This window comes from Mercenaria mercenaria, chromosome 19, assembly GCF_021730395.1.
Source record: "Mercenaria mercenaria strain notata chromosome 19, MADL_Memer_1, whole genome shotgun sequence".
NCBI classification, from domain to species: Eukaryota; Metazoa; Mollusca; class Bivalvia; order Venerida; family Veneridae; genus Mercenaria; species Mercenaria mercenaria.
In genome coordinates, this window is record NC_069379.1 from 18590759 (window position 1) to 18611699 (window position 20941).

At 36.1% G+C, this 20941-nt stretch overlaps 1 protein-coding gene across 4 annotated transcripts in view; it reads left to right on the forward strand.

Moving 5' to 3' along the window:
• Positions 1-5937: 5937 nt before the first annotated feature.
• Positions 5938-20941, forward strand: part of LOC123542332 (zinc finger protein 492-like) — a 56696-nt gene continuing 41692 nt past the window's right edge. For 2 of the 4 annotated variants that reach the window (XM_045328138.2, XM_045328136.2), the window contains exons 1-2: positions 5938-5974; positions 17587-17668. In XM_045328138.2, the coding sequence (XP_045184073.2) occupies positions 17645-17668 (24 nt within the window). In that variant the 5' untranslated portion in view covers positions 5938-5974; positions 17587-17644. Of the gene's footprint in view, positions 6044-17586; positions 17669-20941 lie in introns of all 4 variants that reach the window. The other 2 variants (XM_053531507.1, XM_053531508.1) reach the window with 2 other exon arrangements.

The following is a 20941-nucleotide window of genomic DNA, read 5'->3' on the forward strand; positions in this document are numbered from 1 at the left end:
TTCAAGTGAAGTTTCATAGTTCTAGGTCAAATATATCAAAAGTAATGTAGCAGAAATTGCCATATTCATAGTGCCCAATACATTTAACGCTAGAAATTTCTAAGGGCCATAACTCTGGTGTTACTTGGGCAATCTGGCTGAAACTTGACGGGCCGCATACCCCACAGTGGTAAACATGTATATGAAGTTTTATTAAAATATTCCCAACCACTTCCTAAATATGGCTCCGGACGGACGGACGGAAGGGCTGACGGACGGACGGAAAGACAGACGGAAGGACGGACGGGCAACGCCAAAACTATATCCCTCCCACTTTGTCGGGGGATAATAATGATGATGAGGAGGATAAGGATGATATAATAACTTTTGAACGTGTTAAATTCGTGTACATGAAAAGTTTTATTTGTTTGTTGGTTTGGTTTTGGTTAACGCCGTTTTCCAACAACATTTCAGTTATGTAACTACGGGCAGTTAAACTAATCAGTGTTCCCGGATTCTGTACTAGTACAAACCTGTTCTCCGCAAGTAACTGCCAACTTCCCACATGAATCAAAGGTGGAGGACTAATGATTTCAGACACAATGTCTTTTATCAAATCGTCACGGAGATCATACGCCCCACACGGGGATTTAACTCACGGCCCCGCGATCTGCCCTCTCCCTATTGAGCTATACGGGCGGACTGTACAAGAAAAGAGTAAAGAGAAAACATCCAAGGAAATCCTAAAATTTCTCTCTAGGTGTGTTTTTTATCCGGCCAATCAAAAGGTCAACAATATTATCATCATTTAACGCCTACACTTTATCAATGTTTTTCAAAAGGAACTAAAAAGTAATAGTTAAAGCTTATACTTTGGATTTTTCTGTTGAAAAAAAAAACTGCTGATGTTCCTTATTTGAAATTTTGTAAAGATAATCAGAAATAAATTAAATTTCCGACTATGTACTAGTACTAACAAGTGACTGAGGATTGCAGTGCCAATACTGAAGACCCCTACAAGTGGCAAAACTTTCAATAGTGACCTTGGCCTTTGACCAACAACCATTGGTCATGTTCGCGACACATAGTCTAATCATGTGTACATTGTAGTAATAAAATATTTCAATGCAATGTTAAAAGTTATGGAGTGGTAACAAATTTCTACTTGACTTTCAGCAGTGACCTTGACCTTTAACCGTCAAGTATTGATCATGTGTTGACGCTTTGTCTCATCATGGGGAACATTTGTGTGTAGCAATTTAAAATAATTCATCAATGTATATAAAATTTATAGAGCGGAGACAATTTATACTCGACTTTCAATAGTCACCTTGATGTTTGACCTACAAATATAAGTCATGTGCATGCATAATCTACATATTGCCCTCTATTCACATATTAAGTTTTATGGACCCAGCTTGAATTGCAGGATCCATATTTGCAGACTGATAGACGGACAAACGGACGAAAGGAGGGCATTGCTATAGCCTCTTCCGGTGTGTCATCTGTAGTGTACTAGAAAGATATTCAAACAACAATAGAAAGCACGTTCTTTTCATCGTTAACCCAAGCTCTTGTATAACTACAAATATTTAAAGCTATTAACACTATGAATTACAGCTGTAAAAGCCCACACGAAAATACATTGGAATACAATATACGAGCTCTGGTAAAGGCTTATTTTGGTCGTTTTTAAAAAATTTGGAGTAATCCTTGATACGCTAAAATGAATAACTACAAGGTTTCTTCAGCTAGTACATATGATTTATCCCTTTTTTACACCACTTCACAACATTATTTAATAAATGAAAAATTGCTCTCACCAAAAAACAACATAAAACACCATTTATGTCAGATATCAGATAATTTTTCAAACACTATACCACGGGAAAAATTACAGGCCCGCAACAAAAAGAAACTGTAGCGGAATAACTATATTTGGTAAAGTTGTAAAATGTTTTAATATAAAGGCTATGACCCAACTGTTTTGGGCTGTGCCGCTTGTTTTCTCTTTTGCAATCATCTTACATTTTCACGCTAAGCTTTCATTTATTATTATGTCTGACGGAACTGGTTTTCGGCCAGCTGACGGGTGTTTTGATGGCCGTTCTCGAACCATCCGAAGGGGGGGGGGGGGGGGGGGGGGGGGGGGGGGAGGGGATGTGACCAAGGCAAGGGGTGACCATGTGTGTGTACACAACTTAACATGTTTATAATAAATTAATAGATGTTCATGGGAAAAAAATGAAAGAAGTTTAATGAAATTCTAACAAATGGTAATTTTGTTATGTACAAATATTTAGATTTTTGAACAATTAAAGGGCAATAACTCTGAAGTTACTAAAGAAATCCGGACGAAATTGTGTGTGCACAACCACATGATGGTGATCTAAATTCAAGTGAAGTTTCATAGTTCTAGGTCAAATATATCAAAAGTAATGTAGCAGAAATTGCCATATTCATAGTGCCCAATACATTTAACGCTAGAAATTTCTAAGGGCCATAACTCTGGTGTTACTTGGGCAATCTGGCTGAAACTTGACGGGCCGCATACCCCACAGTGGTAAACATGTATATGAAGTTTTATTAAAATATTCCCAACCACTTCCTAAATATGGCTCCGGACGGACGGACGGAAGGGCTGACGGACGGACGGAAAGACAGACGGAAGGACGGACGGGCAACGCCAAAACTATATCCCTCCCACTTTGTCGGGGGATAATAATGATGATGAGGAGGATAAGGATGATATAATAACTTTTGAACGTGTTAAATTCGTGTACATGAAAAGTTTTATTTGTTTGTTGGTTTGGTTTTGGTTAACGCCGTTTTCCAACAACATTTCAGTTATGTAACTACGGGCAGTTAAACTAATCAGTGTTCCCGGATTCTGTACTAGTACAAACCTGTTCTCCGCAAGTAACTGCCAACTTCCCACATGAATCAAAGGTGGAGGACTAATGATTTCAGACACAATGTCTTTTATCAAATCGTCACGGAGATCATACGCCCCACACGGGGATTTAACTCACGGCCCCGCGATCTGCCCTCTCCCTATTGAGCTATACGGGCGGACTGTACAAGAAAAGAGTAAAGAGAAAACATCCAAGGAAATCCTAAAATTTCTCTCTAGGTGTGTTTTTTATCCGGCCAATCAAAAGGTCAACAATATTATCATCATTTAACGCCTACACTTTATCAATGTTTTTCAAAAGGAACTAAAAAGTAATAGTTAAAGCTTATACTTTGGATTTTTCTGTTGAAAAAAAAACTGCTGATGTTCCTTATTTGAAATTTTGTAAAGATAATCAGAAATAAATTAAATTTCCGACTATGTACTAGTACTAACAAGTGACTGAGGATTGCAGTGCCAATACTGAAGACCCCTACAAGTGGCAAAACTTTCAATAGTGACCTTGGCCTTTGACCAACAACCATTGGTCATGTTCGCGACACATAGTCTAATCATGTGTACATTGTAGTAATAAAATATTTCAATGCAATGTTAAAAGTTATGGAGTGGTAACAAATTTCTACTTGACTTTCAGCAGTGACCTTGACCTTTAACCGTCAAGTATTGATCATGTGTTGACGCTTTGTCTCATCATGGGGAACATTTATGTGTAGCAATTTAAAATAATTCATCAATGTATATAAAATTTATAGAGCGGAGACAATTTATACTCGACTTTCAATAGTCACCTTGATGTTTGACCTACAAATATAAGTCATGTGCATGCATAATCTACATATTGCCCTCTATTCACATATTAAGTTTTATGGACCCAGCTTGAATTGCAGGATCCATATTTGCAGACTGATAGACGGACAAACGGACGAAAGGAGGGCATTGCTATAGCCTCTTCCGGTGTGTCATCTGTAGTGTACTAGAAAGATATTCAAACAACAATAGAAAGCACGTTCTTTTCATCGTTAACCCAAGCTCTTGTATAACTACAAATATTTAAAGCTATTAACACTATGAATTACAGCTGTAAAAGCCCACACGAAAATACATTGGAATACAATATACGAGCTCTGGTAAAGGCTTATTTTGGTCGTTTTTAAAAAATTTGGAGTAATCCTTGATACGCTAAAATGAATAACTACAAGGTTTCTTCAGCTAGTACATATGATTTATCCCTTTTTACACCACTTCACAACATTATTTAATAAATGAAAAATTGCTCTCACCAAAAAACAACATAAAACACCATTTATGTCAGATATCAGATAATTTTTCAAACACTATACCACGGGAAAAATTACAGGCCCGCAACAAAAAGAAACTGTAGCGGAATAACTATATTTGGTAAAGTTGTAAGATGTTTTAATATAAAGGCTATGACCCAACTGTTTTGGGCTGTGCCGCTTGTTTTCTCTTTTGCAATCATCTTACATTTTCACGCTAAGCTTTCATTTATTATTATGTCTGACGGAACTGGTTTTCGGCCAGCTGACGGGTGTTTTGATGGCCGTTCTCGAACCATCCGAAGAAACTACTTCATTCGGTTTAGACCTTCCATACATAATTTTAACATGTCCAAAACATTGCAGAATAATACTGGGTAAGTTCACATGGAAGCTCTAGCGTAGAGTAGAGACCGACTCTATATTCGATAACCCATTTGAACGGTTTAAGTTAGTACACCAATCATACCTTCCCTGTTGAAGAGCTGAAGTCTGCAAACACCATGGCGTGGTAGAGTTTACCGGTTCCTTGCTTTTCATCACAGCGCGCAATGTGCAGGGAAAAATAAGTTTTACATATTTCCAGGGCCCAACTTTTGATTGGTCGGTTGCTTTACTGGTGGGAGTAGGTACAATTTACACGACAGCCCACCTTCTCTAGAGCTTCCATGTGAACTTCCCCACTAATTTCACTTGGGTAATGATTACATTTTACTCGGACTTTATTTTAGACTCCCTGTGTAAAATCTCAAACTTTAAACTAAAATAAAGGTATTATAAATCCATATAATATAATAAAATGAAACCTCAAAGTTTTGTCGTTTGTATGATCATTTTGGGCATGTGCAGTTAAAAATTTGATTTCTAAAATAGTGTGATATTTACTTCTAAAGTCACTATATGTTCATAGTTAATATACTTCGTGGAAACTGGCAGGTACCCGAAAATGCAGCTCTCTGATTGGTCAGTTAGAACCCCTAATATACAGTGATGTCATGATAAAGTTATGAATAGTCTGATAAAAACCTCTTTGTTTTGCGCTCTCGTTGATCTTCCTGCAACGCAGACCACCGATCAATGTGTGTATCATTCCGAAAGTCTGAAATTACCTTATCCCGTACTGCTCTACAGTACATCTTTCTTCGTGTTCTTCTATTACAATGTCATAAGGTATAAGTATACCATGGCGTGGAAGCATTGGTCAAGAGGGCTAAGATGCATTCCTACGGAGGTGAAGGCCCCTGGTTCAAATCCTGGCTACTCCCATTGCGGTGTGTCCTTGGGCAAGGCACTTTATCACGATTGCCTCAGTCGGCCCAGCTGTAAATGGGTACCAGCAAATTGCTGGGGGTGAGGTATAATTGGTTTTAAATGTTCTTAATAGAAAAGCTCTATAGAGCTTATGTTAATTGTTTCACCAAGCGACGGTAAATAAAACTTACCTTTACCTTTTTACCTTTACCATACACTTTGTGCACAAATTTCGAAAGATCAAACAGTTTCCACTGAACGGCAGGCTTAAGAATATGGTTTGCACTCTCATTATTGTTGGTCCAGGTATCGATAGATTCTATTTTCCCTTTCCTTACTGGTTCAATGATATGCCTTTCAAGTAGTGTTCTTAACTTGTTCTCAAAATATTGAGTGAAGTATAAATAATAAACATATGGCAGGCCCTTTCCGATCATGATAAGCCCTTTCCGCGGAAAGGGCCTTTTTCGGTATCTAGTCATACCGCCGGAAATATCGTGTCGTCTGCACTGCAGTTTGGCGGGAGAAAGAACAACCAAAAATCTAGTCTGCGGTAGGTTATTAGATCACTTAGGTAGATCAGGAAAGTGATTAGTTTGACTGATTTGATATATAAGCTCAGGTAGCTAGCTATACGATTAGTGATATAGCCAGAGGCACGATGTTCCTCAAGGATTATCAGTGATGGCTAAAAAGTAAAAAAAACACAAAAAAACGAGAGTTTCAAATAAGCTTTCAGCTTCCTATTTGGTCCTGTATGCTTTTTGATATATGTACATGATGTAAATGAACTGTGATTAATAAAATATCCACCAGTGCCCACGAGTCAACACCCTAACTTTCAGCCTAAGGATAAATGTTTGTTTTTCCAACACAAGCTCCTGAAATATTTTATGTTTTGATACTTTCATAAACTGGAACATGTAGTCATCCTCCATGCAAATTTTTATTAAATTCTGTGCAGTGATAGTCGAGTAAAATGACAACTACTAGACGGGGGTGATTTTTTGTACACAATAAAAAGGTGTCCTTGAGTCAATACCCCTCAATATGTCCATTCACTCTGTGTACATAGGGTAATGCACTGATGTTTCAATATCATAAAATCAAAACTAAATATCCTCGAGGGTCCTAATTCCGTGGGGATAAGAAATAATGGTAAAGAAATGCAGAAAATATATACAGTAAACAAATAATGCTCACCTACCTGAATAAATAAATCTTTTTCCAATATTTTGCATCAATTTTCCACAAATTTGCGATTGTAGCATGAATGTTACAAGTTAATAACAAATTGAACTGTCAAAAACTTCCGCCATTTTGTTATGATCCTAATTCCGGTGACGTCACACTGTAGTCAATCTTTGTATATTTAAGAAATAAGGATTAATATCACAGGGGGCGTAGCTTGAGTGATATAATAATACGCTTCAGAACAACAAAAACAGGCCTCGATCTTAACCTACTTTTGCTGGTAGCCAGCAGGGCTACCAACTTGTGAAATCAAGTAGCCCGACCAGGTTTCTGGTAGTCCCGTTTTGGAAAAGAGAAAAAAATATTACAGTCTTTGCCTTAATTTTTTTTCAACACTTGTCCTTTCGGGCAAGTAAGTTAAGAAAACCACTTGCCCGAAAACATTTTTAATTGCCCGAAATCATTTTGTTTATAAATATGATGTATTTTAGTTTATGCTTGATTCAACATTCAGTTATTTAAATGGTAGGCAACTAACCTACCCACACTATCCATGGGCAGGCTAAGCCAACATTATAAGTGGATAACCATGTTGCAATATTCAAGTAACTAGCAGACAGAAATTATGGGAGAAAACTGTAGCAAAAAAGTAAGACCTATACCAGTATCTAGTTATATGCCAGGCGTGGGGTTCAAATTTGCACTACCCTTCTAAAACTTACTTTTTTAGCCAGGGCCTTTAAAATATAGTGTAGCTGTTCAAATTTAACTGCAATAATGGATCAGCCTGATTAACCCCCCCCCCCCCCCCCTGCCCCCAATAGGGTTGGATATCGTTAAGGACGAAGCGGTCCGATACCGATACCGATACTAACGAAACGATACGGTATTTTTAACGATACCGATACCGATACCATGCTTTGTAGTACATTACGTAAGCATTGATTTGCTTAGTATTATATACACCTATGTAAGTAGATATACATGAAAATTTGCTGTGATAAATAAACATTTTAAGTCTGTTAATGGAATGGTGTATGTATTAGATTATGAAAGAGTAAAAAATAAACATATCTTACAGACTAGTTTTCCAAAATAAAAATCTAGAGCAGATACCTCGCTCACTATGCAGTTTAAATCTATGAAACCACTCACTGTAGTAATGCTTTTAAAGCTCAGTACTGTCTAGAACTGTTAAACTGAACACTTATTAGCTTTCAAATTACCCCTCTAACAAGTCAGACCCATTCTCACTCATGATAATCTTCGACTAGGTTGACTAGTAATGTTTTTAAAGTGAAACACTTTGCAACACATTTTTAATTGAACAATAACCTTCAAAACACTTGAAACAGCCAACATTCCAACAATAACATTATTTCTAATGGTTCGCGAAAACCGATTATTTGTTTACGTAGATTACAGATTAGTCTCGTAATTTTTTATTTACATCATTTTTTTTCGTTGGTTTTAAAAGAAAACTACAAAGAAAAATAGTGTCGTATATTTTGAAATTAAGTATTGGTTTACGTTGTTTAAAACGACGGGAAAAGATGTATTTCAGGTAAAATTTAGCATACGAAACCATTCGCACGGTTAGCTCTCCATGTCAAGGGAGGTTACTCTGAGCGGTATCACAGTAAACAATGTCGATCGCGTTATTACGCTATTTGCTTAAATTTCTGCTTTGTTTTGCCGCAGATTTTGTAAGAATTTTGTTTTTACTTTTATGAAAATACCGAAATCGGAACCGGTTCTTTTACGAAACGGTATATACCGGTACTTTTCGAAGTGATTATTCGGTATTGTACCGATACCGGGAACCGGTATCCAACCCTAGCCCCCAACCCACAAAAAAGGTTGTGTTTCTGGTGGCATGGCCAAAAAAAGTAGGGTCGGTAGGTTGGTATTTTTTTATTTTTTTTTAAGCATTATTATCAAGTAAATGTAGCCTATTATCACAGTCCGGGGCGACGTGGACACAATAATCATCATCAACCCACCCGTGATTAAAGCGAAAAAAAAAACACTAACAATTATCGGTAATTATTCTGTTGATAAGTAATTGGCCTTGTTTTCATCATCAATTAAAACCCCCTCAAGGAGCTAAAAGAAGTGTGTCGGTATCATGGCATCTGAAGTGGAGATCAAAGCGGTTTAGTTGCCCGAGATTGTCATGGCATTACGTCATGTTTTCGCGCCATGTGGCATATCACTGTCTGATCGTACGGCCTCGGTTCTTTAAATTGCTGAGAAGAAATCGGTAAAAAAGTATCTTCTTTAATTTTTTTTAAAAGCGAATGTGCAATATCCCCTATAAACTGACAGGTAAATGTGTCAAACGATAATAGTAAGATATCCTACCTCTGTGACCTATTTGCCCTCAAGGAATTTACGTTATTATTTGAAAAGAATGTCTGACATAGTGTCGAGTCAAAAAAGACATGTACAAAGATTCATTTACTTATTAAACTTATTAAAAACCACAGCGACATCATACTGCTTTATTTTAAAACAATCATTGTTCTTATTTACGTTCACGAGGTCCCGTAACCTATTCATCTGCACTTGCAGAAAATGGCCGATGAAAAACATAAAAAAAGAACCGTTTTACTCGATGTATTTAAATTGCTGCCGCTTTTTCTTTATTTAAGATTTTTTAATTCTGTTTTTTGTACTTTCTTGTCAAAAGTCTGAATTTTATGACCATAGTATGTATTATTTATTTATTTATTTTTAGAAATAAATAAATGATTAAGATCGCGCTGTTTGAAATTTTACAAATAATTGTATGAAACTTCGATCGTTTTTATAGAATTTTGCCTACATTTCTGTCGATATCTTATTAAAATCGTTATAGAATTCAAACTGTATTACTTTTAAAGCGGTGCTGATATATTAAAAAATGAATGCACTACAAGCGTTTTTTTGTGTACGTGTCGATAAACATTTAAGTAACGGAGATACGATAGGTCGCATGTGCTCCTGGAATGGAAAATTACTGGCATGACGTTTTAATATCTTTACAATTCGCAGGTAAATTCCAGTCAATCCAGGTAATTTTTAGGGATGTAATTTCTGAATTTTGTAAAGTTACTTTATATATTGCAAATCTGAAGTCATCAATTCATGCAAAAATATACGAAAGCTAGTATTTAGGATGTTCATTTCAGATTCATGAAGTTCTTTTTGTAATTATTGTGAAAATTAAGGGATTTAAATTTCGGAAAAATGGCCGACCGGTGTTATGCGGACCGAAAATATCGTTGTCATTTAAAAGGAAACATCAGATAAATCGGTGAAATTTCACGCTTTTATTATTAACATGTTTGAAAACTTAGTAGCCCGACGGACTACCCAGCTTGGGAAATTCGGTAGTCTGTCTGAAAAACTGGTAGCCTCGGGCTACCGTCAAGATCGAGGCCTGAAAAACTGAAGAGCGAATCACTAAATTAGATATTTCGATTCTAACACGTTACGAAGGACTTTAAAGTACATGTATCCTTGACGACATCCATCAGATGCTAGTAATTGCCTATTTTCTGTTGATTTCTTTTCCTGCGCGACTGTATGCTGTCCAACGCTTTGACGTAATAATAGTGACGTCAGGAAAATGTATTGATATGTATTGATATATATAATAATGCACAATATTCAGCTAAGAAAATGAATTCGGCTGTGTTAGAATCAGCATTAAACAATGGTTGACGCGCAGACCAGTAAGACAGCATTATGAAGTCCATTATGACGTCCGGTTTATTACTACATGGATAAATGAAGCCTAGCAAAATTTTATCATAACATTTCAATGACCATGTAAGAATAAAAATAAAGAAGGCTGTTGAGTGGTATTTCACCTGATTTATCACGGTTCAGAGCTCATGTGCGCATGAATTAAACCATTGATTTTAAAATGTCTTATTAAAATGCGATGTTTTTAACATCATGATTTATATAAAGACAAGGGTGTGATATTTTAAGTGAAATGTTTTATATAAATCTAGCATTTGTAACGGCATCATGATGTGTGAATCAATCTGTATATTTTTGCAAACTAACATAATAAAAGATATACTCAAATGAACAAATGTTACTAACTTAGTTGCAATTTATTTCTTCTGTTAATCAAACTGTATTTATATCTGACAGATGAATATTTTTAGATTGAAAGAAAATTGTCATCAGAACATAATGTAATTACACAAAGCATGAAACGGTCTTGCAGAGTAATTATTGACCTATCATCCTAAAGGTCTATGGCCATAGTATAAAATAAAAATCAGCTCTGAAAAAAGACATATTTGTGTTTTAAATGTCAAGGGGTACGTATTTCGAACGCATCCATGTAGTCTACGTATGAATTGATTATTACATAAATACCAGGTTTAGTTCAGATCCACAAGAAAGAAATATACAACATATAGATTGAGCAAAATATGAGGCATCTCTCCCGCATGTGTGGACAAGTTTAAAATGACCCGAAATGGCATTTATAGTCTGAGAATTTTAGAGCGATATAATCTAATTATGAACGCATGATTTCTCAGTTTTATAACGCGATTTTATAAAAAGTTTGTCCTTGTTTGTGATACGTCGTTTTAGATAATTTATGCCTGTTCATACAAATTTATACTCCGAATTCCCAAAGTAACCTTAAATTTCTTTGATATTTCTGAAAATAATGTTACTTTAAGAAGCTCTACATAGCCCAATTGTTTTGTCAGTAAATTATTAGAAATTTAGAAAAGGGCGATAAAATTTTATGTATATACTTTGCTGATCATGATCAAATTATTTTTACGAATTCAGTTGTCCTAATGATGACGTCTTAAAACGGTTTACCCAGGCTTTCATGGTTGACTGATTTGAGTGTTCAATACCCAGAATCTATCTTCTGGTATTGTTCTTTAAGAAATGTATTATCTTAAGTCTCTACTAAAATGTGCAAGGTTTTGCCATACAGTCGAGACTGTTTTAAGAGACCTATTTTGGGAAGCAGCAAAAAAGGTCACATATGACGGGGAGTCTCTTAAAACAGTCTCACTTAACTGGGTGAAGCTGGTTTCATATATCTGCTTGATTTTTCCAATTAAGAGTACATGTATTTCTTTAGTTGCATTTTGATAAAATATAACATTTAAAATAGTTTGCATCATTCGTATGATGTTGATAAAACAAATTTAAGCACTTGATCTAGCAAGAGAATAAAGGCGAGCAGTAATTGGGATTTTAAAATATAGAATGATGTTCCATTAGAACTATTTTACACACTGAGGTTTATGTTCATTTGTTGTTTTTAGCTCACCTGTCACAAAGTGACAAGGTGAGCTTTTGTGATCGCGCTGCGTCCGTCGTCCGTCCGTGCGTGCGTGCGTCCGTCCGTAAACTTTTGCTTGTGACCACTCTAGAGGTCACATTTTTAATGGGATCTTTATGAATGTTGGTCAGATTGTTCACCTTGATGATATCTAGGTTAAGTTCGAAACTGGGTCACATGCCATCAAAAACTAGGTCAGTAGGTCTAAAAATAGAAAAACCTTGTGAGCCCTCTAGAGGCCATATTTTTCATAAGATCTTCATGAAAGTTGGTCTGAATGTTCATCTTGATGATATCTAGGTCAAGTTTGAAACTGGGTCACGTCCGGTCCAAAACTAGGTCAGTAGGTCAAATAATAGAAAATCCTTGTGACCTCGCTGGAGGTCATATTTTCCATGGGATCTGCATGAAAATTGGTCAGAATGTTCATCTTGATGATATCTAGGTCAAGTTTGAAACTGGGTCACGTCCGGTCCAAAACTAGGTCAGTATGTCAAATAATAGAAAAACCTTGTGACCTCTGTAGAGGCCGTATTTTTCATTGGATCTGCATGAAAATTGATCAGAATGTTCATCTTGATGATATCTAGGTCAAGTTTGAAACCGGGTCAACTGCGGTCAAAAACTAGGTCAGTAGGTCAAATAATAGAAAATCCTTGTGACCTCTCTAGAGGTCATATTTTTCATGGGATCTGCATGAATATTGGTCAGAATGTTCATCTTGATGATATCTAGGTCAGGTTCGAAACTGGGTCACGTCCGATCCAAAACTAGGTCAGTAGGTCAAATAATAGAAAAACCCTGTGACCTCTTTAGAGGCCATATTTTTCATGGGATCTGCATGAAAATTGGTCAGAATGTTCATCTTGATGATATCTAGGTCAAGTTCGAAATTGGGTCAACTGCGGTCCAAAACTAGGTCAGTAGGTCTAAAAATAGAAAATTCTTTTGACCTCCGTAGAGGCCATATTTTTCATGAGATCTTCATGAAAATTGATCAGCATTTTTACCTTAATGATATCTAAATCAAGTTTGAAACTAGGTCACGTGCGGTCCAAAATTAGGTCATTAGGTCAAATAATAGAAAAATCTTGTGACCTATCTGGAGGTCATATTTTTCATGGGATCTGTATGAAAATTGGTCAGAATGTTCATCTTGATGATATGTAGGTCAAATTCGAAACTGGGTCACGTGCGGTCTAAAACTAGGTCAGTAAGTCAAATAATAGAAAAACCTTGTGACCTCTGTAGAGGCCATATTTTTCATGGGATCTGCATGAAAATTGGTCAGAATGTTCATCTTGATGATATCTAGGTCAAGTTTGAAACTGGGTCACATGCGGTCAAAAACTAGGTCAGTAGGTCAAATAATAGAAAAACCTTGTGACCACTCTAGAGGCCATAGTTTTCATGGGATCTGTATGAAAGTTGGTCTGAATGTTCATCTTGATGATATCTAGATCAAGTTTGAAAACAGGTCAACTGCGGTCAAAAACTAGGTCACTAGGTCTCAACATAGAAAAACCTTTTGACCTCTCTATAGAGGCCATACTTTTCAGTGGATCTTCATGAAAATTGGTCAGAATTTTTTATCTTGATGATATCTAGGTCAAGTTTTGAAGTAGGTCACATGAGCTCAAAAGCTAGGTCACTATGTCAAATAATAGAAAAAAACGACGTCATACTCAGTTCATGTGGGGGCAGGTGAGCGATTCAGGACCATCATGGTCCTCTTGTTTGTGTATTAATGGTTCATTTATAATTATTCGTTTATTGACTGCATCTTTAAACCATGTTTACTTTGTCATTTCCTGTTATATACCGCCTTCTTTTTGTTTCACCAGGAACATTCAGGGTTCAAATTTAGACAAGCGTACAAGCTAAATGCTAGTGGAATTTTGAAATAGCTAGTGGTTTTGAAATGTACTAGCTAATTTCAGCTAGTCAATAATATAACAAGCAAATGTATTCTGAGCTTTAATAAAGTTTTATTGTTTTGAAGGTACACCTTTTTCTTCATGAAAGGAATGTTATCATTTATGTTTATGATATTTTTTTGTTCAACAAAAAATGGCACAAGCTAAATTAAGCTAATAGACAACATTCTTGTTTGTGACTGGCTACTAACACAGATCAATCAGTAAGTTTTGGCCAGTAAAATATTAATAGAGTAATTGAATATTATTAACTTTAGCCGGTAGCTTTTCATTTTAGCTAGTGATCAAAAAGGGCACTAGCTAATTTCAGCTAGTACAAACTATCGTTAAATTTGACCCCTGAACATTGTTAATTTATGCACCGACACCGAATTCTTCAGGGATATTATACACTGGTTTTCCCCAATCGAGCAACTCAAGAAGTGCCTTAACGCGCTGTTCTAATGTCAAAACAGTTCTTTTTTTATGTTTTTCATCGGCCATTTTTTTAAACAAATAAGCTCGCCTCAAACAACTTCACGCGCGATAACGAACGGTAACTCTGTCGTGTAAAATCTAACGCGAGGGAGCGTCTCAAAGTCGCTGAAAACGGTGTAATAACCGATTTGGGAGCCTGATTTCACAATCGCTTGTCGCGTAAGGCAGGGGGTTGCTTAATTCAGACTCTTTTAATAGTAAATTGCGTCCGGAGCATAAAATAGGGTTGCAATTATTATTTTATGACAGGGAGTCGCTAAATTCAGGGGGTCGTTAAGGCAGTCTCGACTGTATTTTAGGATTTATAAGCTGGGCTATAATACGGCTGAAACCCTAAAGGTAACACTCACTTGTAGTGATGGGACATCGGTTGGAATCGGTTAGCAAACCGATGCGATGTATCGGAAAAATAATTGGTTGAATGTTATTTATTTTCATACTTGTTTATTCAGGTAGTCATGTCTTTAAAGTAACTGTTTTACTTAAAATTCATATGCTCTTTTGAAAAATAAAGAACTACCATTAATCAGATGTTTTAAAGCTGGTTCCTGGTAAACAGAAATGTATTTAGTAATGACTAATTAGTTGCAGACAGGGAAACAACAGTAAATTGCAATCTGGTGTACATGTATCTAGACTCATAGCTGTTATTTGCGACAGTTGACTGGTATATCTGTACCTGTAACATATCTAGCATACAGCAAGGAAGTACAGATATTTCGGTCTTTCTCTGGCTGACAAAAATAGTGATTGTAGAAAATCATTAAATGAATTAAGTTATTTTTCGGTAATATAAATATTACCATAGCCTGACACTACTGAGTAGCACCATGCTCCAACTACTTGTTGCTATGGCATATAACAATGTCATGAAGCTTGGTAAAAAATGATCAGATAAATATCAGAGTTTACAGAGCTCCAGATAAGCTGCGTATTTGCGTATTTACGCAATTAAAATTGCAGAAAACCCAATTGAATTCATACAGTGTGCGTACTGAAACGCAATTAAAATTCCTAATACCCAATTCGTAAAAAATAGCTTGCGTATCGCATTTTCCTTATAACTAGAACGGGTACGAGACTTTAACGCTAGATTTGACTGACTGGTTATACGTTACTGTAGAACAGGTTGCAATTTATCAGAAAAATAACAGGACCATTATGTCGGCTGATCGGTGTTATTTGGACGCTTTGTAAACAATTTTACGCCGATAAAATGTAAAGAGGTTGCAGGAAAAAACATTGTTGCAGCACAAACAAACAAATTAGTGGGATATTTTGCTGTTCAACAATGACAGTTATCTGTTTGTGACGATGTAGTGTCACCAATACTAGATGACATCTTTTGGGAGAATGCATATTGCGGTGACCACATCGTTCGGGATATTGTGGATGAACTGATCTCAGACTGCATTAAAAGTGAAAAAGAAAACAACAGTATGAAACATTCATTACAATTTTAAATACATTTTTGTATTAAACATTGAAGGGCGCCATTAAAATACTTAGTCAGTCCTGTTTAATGATATATACCATGTATACTGTAAGCAAAAAAATACTCAATTGTTAGTGCGAGATTGGTAAAATACCCAATTGGTTTTAGCAAATACCCAATTACTTCTGAAAAGGCTGGGTAATGATATTATTTTTACCCAATTCAAATTTCCAATACCCAATTCAGACAAAAAGTGATGGGTAAATACCCAATTGCACCAAAAGCTTATCTGGAGCTCTGGTTTATCTGTTTCCATATGTACACTGGTCAGCGGTACTGGGTAAACGGAATTTCGGCAGAAAAAAATCATGACAACTGGATGACAACTGCAACTCGCCAACTGCATAAAAACACCAAAGTTCTTTCCATTGAAATTACATCATGGACAAGGAAATTTGACGGCATTAGTGTCCTGGAGTTTCAACAGATAAATTCCCTCGGGCATACTGTTGTAAAATACGAAAATTTATCAAAGTTTCTCTAATTTATTTTGCTCCACTTTTATTGACGCTATGGACGTTGCCATGTTAACAGCTGTGCCTAACTGCAAGATGTTAAATCCATTTTCATTGGATAACTGAAACGAAATACTAACGTTTGATTGTCGGCATACTTCTGTTTTATCCGTTATGTATGCAGGTAGTCCATATTTCGGATATTTCTAGGTAAACATAAATTCTCACGCACCGTATTTCCCTTCGGAAACCTTCGTTCATACCCGTGTAGGTTCATACCCGCTATCGACTCTGAGAAAACATAATCGATTATCGGAATCGGTTGAACTTTTCTAGCCGTCAATCGATTATATCCGCTAATCGGCCCATCACTACTCACTTGTGAATTTTAATTCAGAACTGGAAAAAAACACACATACTTATTGCTTATAGCAGCTTTGGGATTTCATTTTCAGTGCCTGGATTGAGATATTTTGTGTTTGAACATACAAAATTATTGTTAAAAAAAATAGAAAAATCACATTGTGCAATATCGTTATTTTAAAAGTTATAGAATCCATATTTTTTAAACAATAAAGGATGATTATAGATATTTATGAAATTGAATTAATGCTTTGTTCTATGCTATTTATATAATTATGTTTAAGAATCTTAAGTCCTACATCAGCTGAGCAGTGAACGTTGTTAGTACTTATACACATAAAATGTTAAGAAAAAATTGCGCTCAACTTACGGCCTAGTTCAGGTAATATACCAGCTTTCTCCCACCGTAATATAACCCTCAACTTGTGACCGAGGTCGACTTACAGCCGTGTATGTACAGTAATTTTACACATTTAGTATTTTACACGTTCCATTTGTTTATCAGCCATTCATAATTCACTATAGATCAACTTTATGCATCAGGGCGTGTCTGCACTTTTAGCAATACTGCGGTAAACGCCGAAGATGGCGGATAAAGTCACGCCTCACTAATTGACGCTGAACTTTAGCAGAAAACATCCCTTTTAGCAAATGATGAAGTATGCTGGTCAGAATGTGCAGTAAATTTGACAGCATTAGCAGCCAAAACATCTATTACCATGCCATTTCTGAAACAAATTACGGACTTTCAAAATAGCTAAATCTGCAAAAGTCAATAGAACTTAGGACTAGTTGGGAACCTGGTATGAAACTTAAATTGGGAACTTTATTGAAAAAAGTCTCAGATTTCTTTCTAAATTCAAATAAGATTGAAGCAATTTTTCTGCAGGCGTTGTGTTTAAAAATGTGTAATTTTGTATTTTCCAGAATTTTTTGTTTGATTCATCATTGTGGTAACCAGCAACAAAGTGAATCACTAGAGAAGATGGCTTCAAGGAATTCTTACCTGGTATGTTGTTATTAGCATGCAGCTATACAATTTAGAAGATACTTGTTTGTTTCAGTGTAGGTTCAAAATATCTTTGACCGTGCGTGAAGGTCAGATCCATTTTTTCCGCGAGTGGCGCAACATCAGTGTACAAAATTCGGATTTGAATCCACTAGCCGTTCTGGCTACCAGACACCATAAAATATCTAGATTTTGCACCATAAAAAACCTGTTTCACACCGTCAAAATTAGGGGTGTAACGATACGCTAGTCTCACGATACAATACATATCAGAATACAGATGCAACGATATGGTACCCAGTGATTTTTTTACTTTTTTTGGCAACAGCCCATGCCTTTTCAATTGGGAATTTTTAGCGCGATAAATTTCAAAATTGGGAAAAATGAACAAACCTTAATAAAGAAATCATTTTGAAAAGTTTTATTTTAAGGTAAATTTATTTCATTCAAATATGCACTGAGGTTGAACAGACAGGACAGACAGGTTATTTTCTGATGTCACAGTATTTAGTGATGGCTCAGATAGCTTAGGGTCACCATGAGCTTCTGTTGATTTCTGAGGGTAATTTTGTGGGGACTCAGATTTCTTGGACAGATCACTTTGCTTTTCTGATGTTTGATTAGAATTTAATTTCTCTTTAACTTTACCAAAAGATGTTCGAATGTCCGGAGTACTGATGGCGTGTTTAAGTTTTATTTTCTTATTATAATATTTGGAATTATGCGACATTTTTCGATAATTTTAGGTAAGTTTCTAACAATTCTTTTCCGACTCATTTTGACGCATGAAAAAGCGTTTAGCGACCGTGATGGAAGTCATACTAAATGCTGTACTATGCCGTGACCCGTTTTATGTAAACAATGCGCTTCGAGTTGGCAACAAAATTCTGCGAATAAACCATAATTAGAGTCGGAATTTTTATGATTATCTGCATCGTTTTAGCTCAACTTTCACAAGAAATCAATCTAATTGGGAAAAATCATCTCGTTTTGGGGAATTTTTAAACATTTTTTGGGAATTTTGACCATTTTTGTCAGTTGGGAAGATGCCGAATTTCGGAGTCAAATCGGCGCAAAAAAATCACTGGGTACCATAAGTAAGCATTCATAAAACAAAATGAAAAAAAATTATCAATGTTCATACACATGGAAAGTACTTGAAATTTTGCTTTAAAGTTAAAGAAACTGTTATAAATGGTACATTTGTTTAGTAACTAACTATCATTAACATTGATTTTATGGAAGATTTCATTCAATTATTCTACTTTTCACTGTATCGTGAAACCGGCCTATGATAAGATACGCGTATCGCCAGACTAATGTATTGTGATACAGTGAAATTCGATATATTGTTACACCCTTAGTCAAAATACTTCAAGATATTCACCATATTGTTTAGGGCATGGCATGCATGCTCGATTGGGGATTCCTAGGAGAACAAATCGAATGCATCAGAACAGTCTTCCAACCGTCTTCAAACAGGTAATGAGAGCGGCAATGGTTTGCATTTGCAAGGCTCAGATTTAATCTTTTTGACCATTTGCAAATTTTAGCAAGTAGCTTGTTTTCTTACTTGCTCAATCTGAAAATCTACTAACTCCCAAATTTAGACTTTCAATAAAAAATGTTAAAATATCCTTAAAAATAATGCTAGAACAGACTATTGTTTGCAGGATTTCCTTGACTTACAATATTGTGCTAGAACATTAATATTGTTTGCAGGGTTTTCCTTGACGTACAGTATTGTGCATTTTAGCTCAAAATGACCTTCAAAATAGTTCTGAACGCCTCATTGATGGCGCAACTTAACTACCGGCTGAAATTACAGCGATGCGAATTTTCGTACCCAGTATTTTATGTAAGTACTGATTCGCGCATTATATAAGGTACAAAGTAGTAAGGTAGTCTGTGTTCTAGATTTAATTATCGGATAGACCTCTTTGTCTCTTTATTCAGTAAACCATTCAACAAAAAATGGCTCACCAACAAAAGATGGGGTGTTTTCTGTGATCTGCACGCAAGGAAAACCCTGTCACTGCCTCGATCGTCCTCAAACAAGACCGAAACAGAATCTGCAAACTATTTAAAACAGTGGCAATTTCAACTATTATTTTTACTTGCAAAAAAATCTGTGAGACATTTTTATCTACTCGCATTCCGTGAAATCTACTCGCATTTAGCGAGTAAGCGAGTGCAAAATTTGAGCCCTGTGATTTGTGAAAGTTCTTAGATTTTCTGCATGATTGTGTTATGACTAACACTTTATCACTTGTTTGGAAGCATTTATGGAACAGTTGGAATTCGATTCCCTCACGATTCTGACCTGTTGAACTAATCGAACATGCTCATACAGTTTCAATAAGCGTTCCTCAGTCTGGACGATGTGTGATGCATTCTTGAACAATAAGCATTTATTAATTGAGAGCAAGTGAAATCGCCATGCTATAGGCGTTTAATTAGCATGTTTTTTTTTAAATCACATTCGGAAAAAAACGGCAGCCTGGTCGGGTTTGTATCTGCGGAAAATCGGTAGCCCGAGCTGAAACTTGGTAGCCACAGGCTATCGGACTACCGCTAATTTCGAACACAGCAACATCATGACTGTGTTCCCACCATAAATTTTTCACCCTCTTAGTCTGGGTGGGCAGTCCAGGTAAAAATTAAAAACCTTTTAATAATAGTACAGATTTACATTATTCATTTGCATATAAAATCAATCATTGCAAATTAATTACACTATATACCAGTACTGTTTTTATTTGCCTGTTTTGAAAAACGGATGCATTACTTGATGGGCATGTGCGTCTGTCCTAGCATTGACAAAAGGACATAAATTTGTCGGGTATGTGGAGGTAACAGTAAATGCTATTTAAATTCCGTACTGCTTATTGGGTACTCTCTCTCAATGGGTTCCCACATGTAGTCAAGTCAGGGAAAAACCCTTTTTTTTTCAAGGTCAGGGAATTTTGTAATTGGTCAGGGAAATTTGAAATTTATTTATCCAGGGCAAAATTAAAATTTGCAACTAGAGTAGAAGAATCTGTTTGTGAAATCCCTTACAGAAGAAAAAGGCCTGCTGCGTACTCTTGCTGTGTACATACAGCGTATATGATGCGTACATGATGTGTACTGAAATCAAGGGCTTTAAATAGTACGCAGGATATACACCGCACATACGCCGATAGTACGTTTGTAGTACACTTTTGACATGCAAATGAGCTCTGCCGCGTACTACTTGCTGCGTACATGCTGTGGACTACATAGTACACAGGA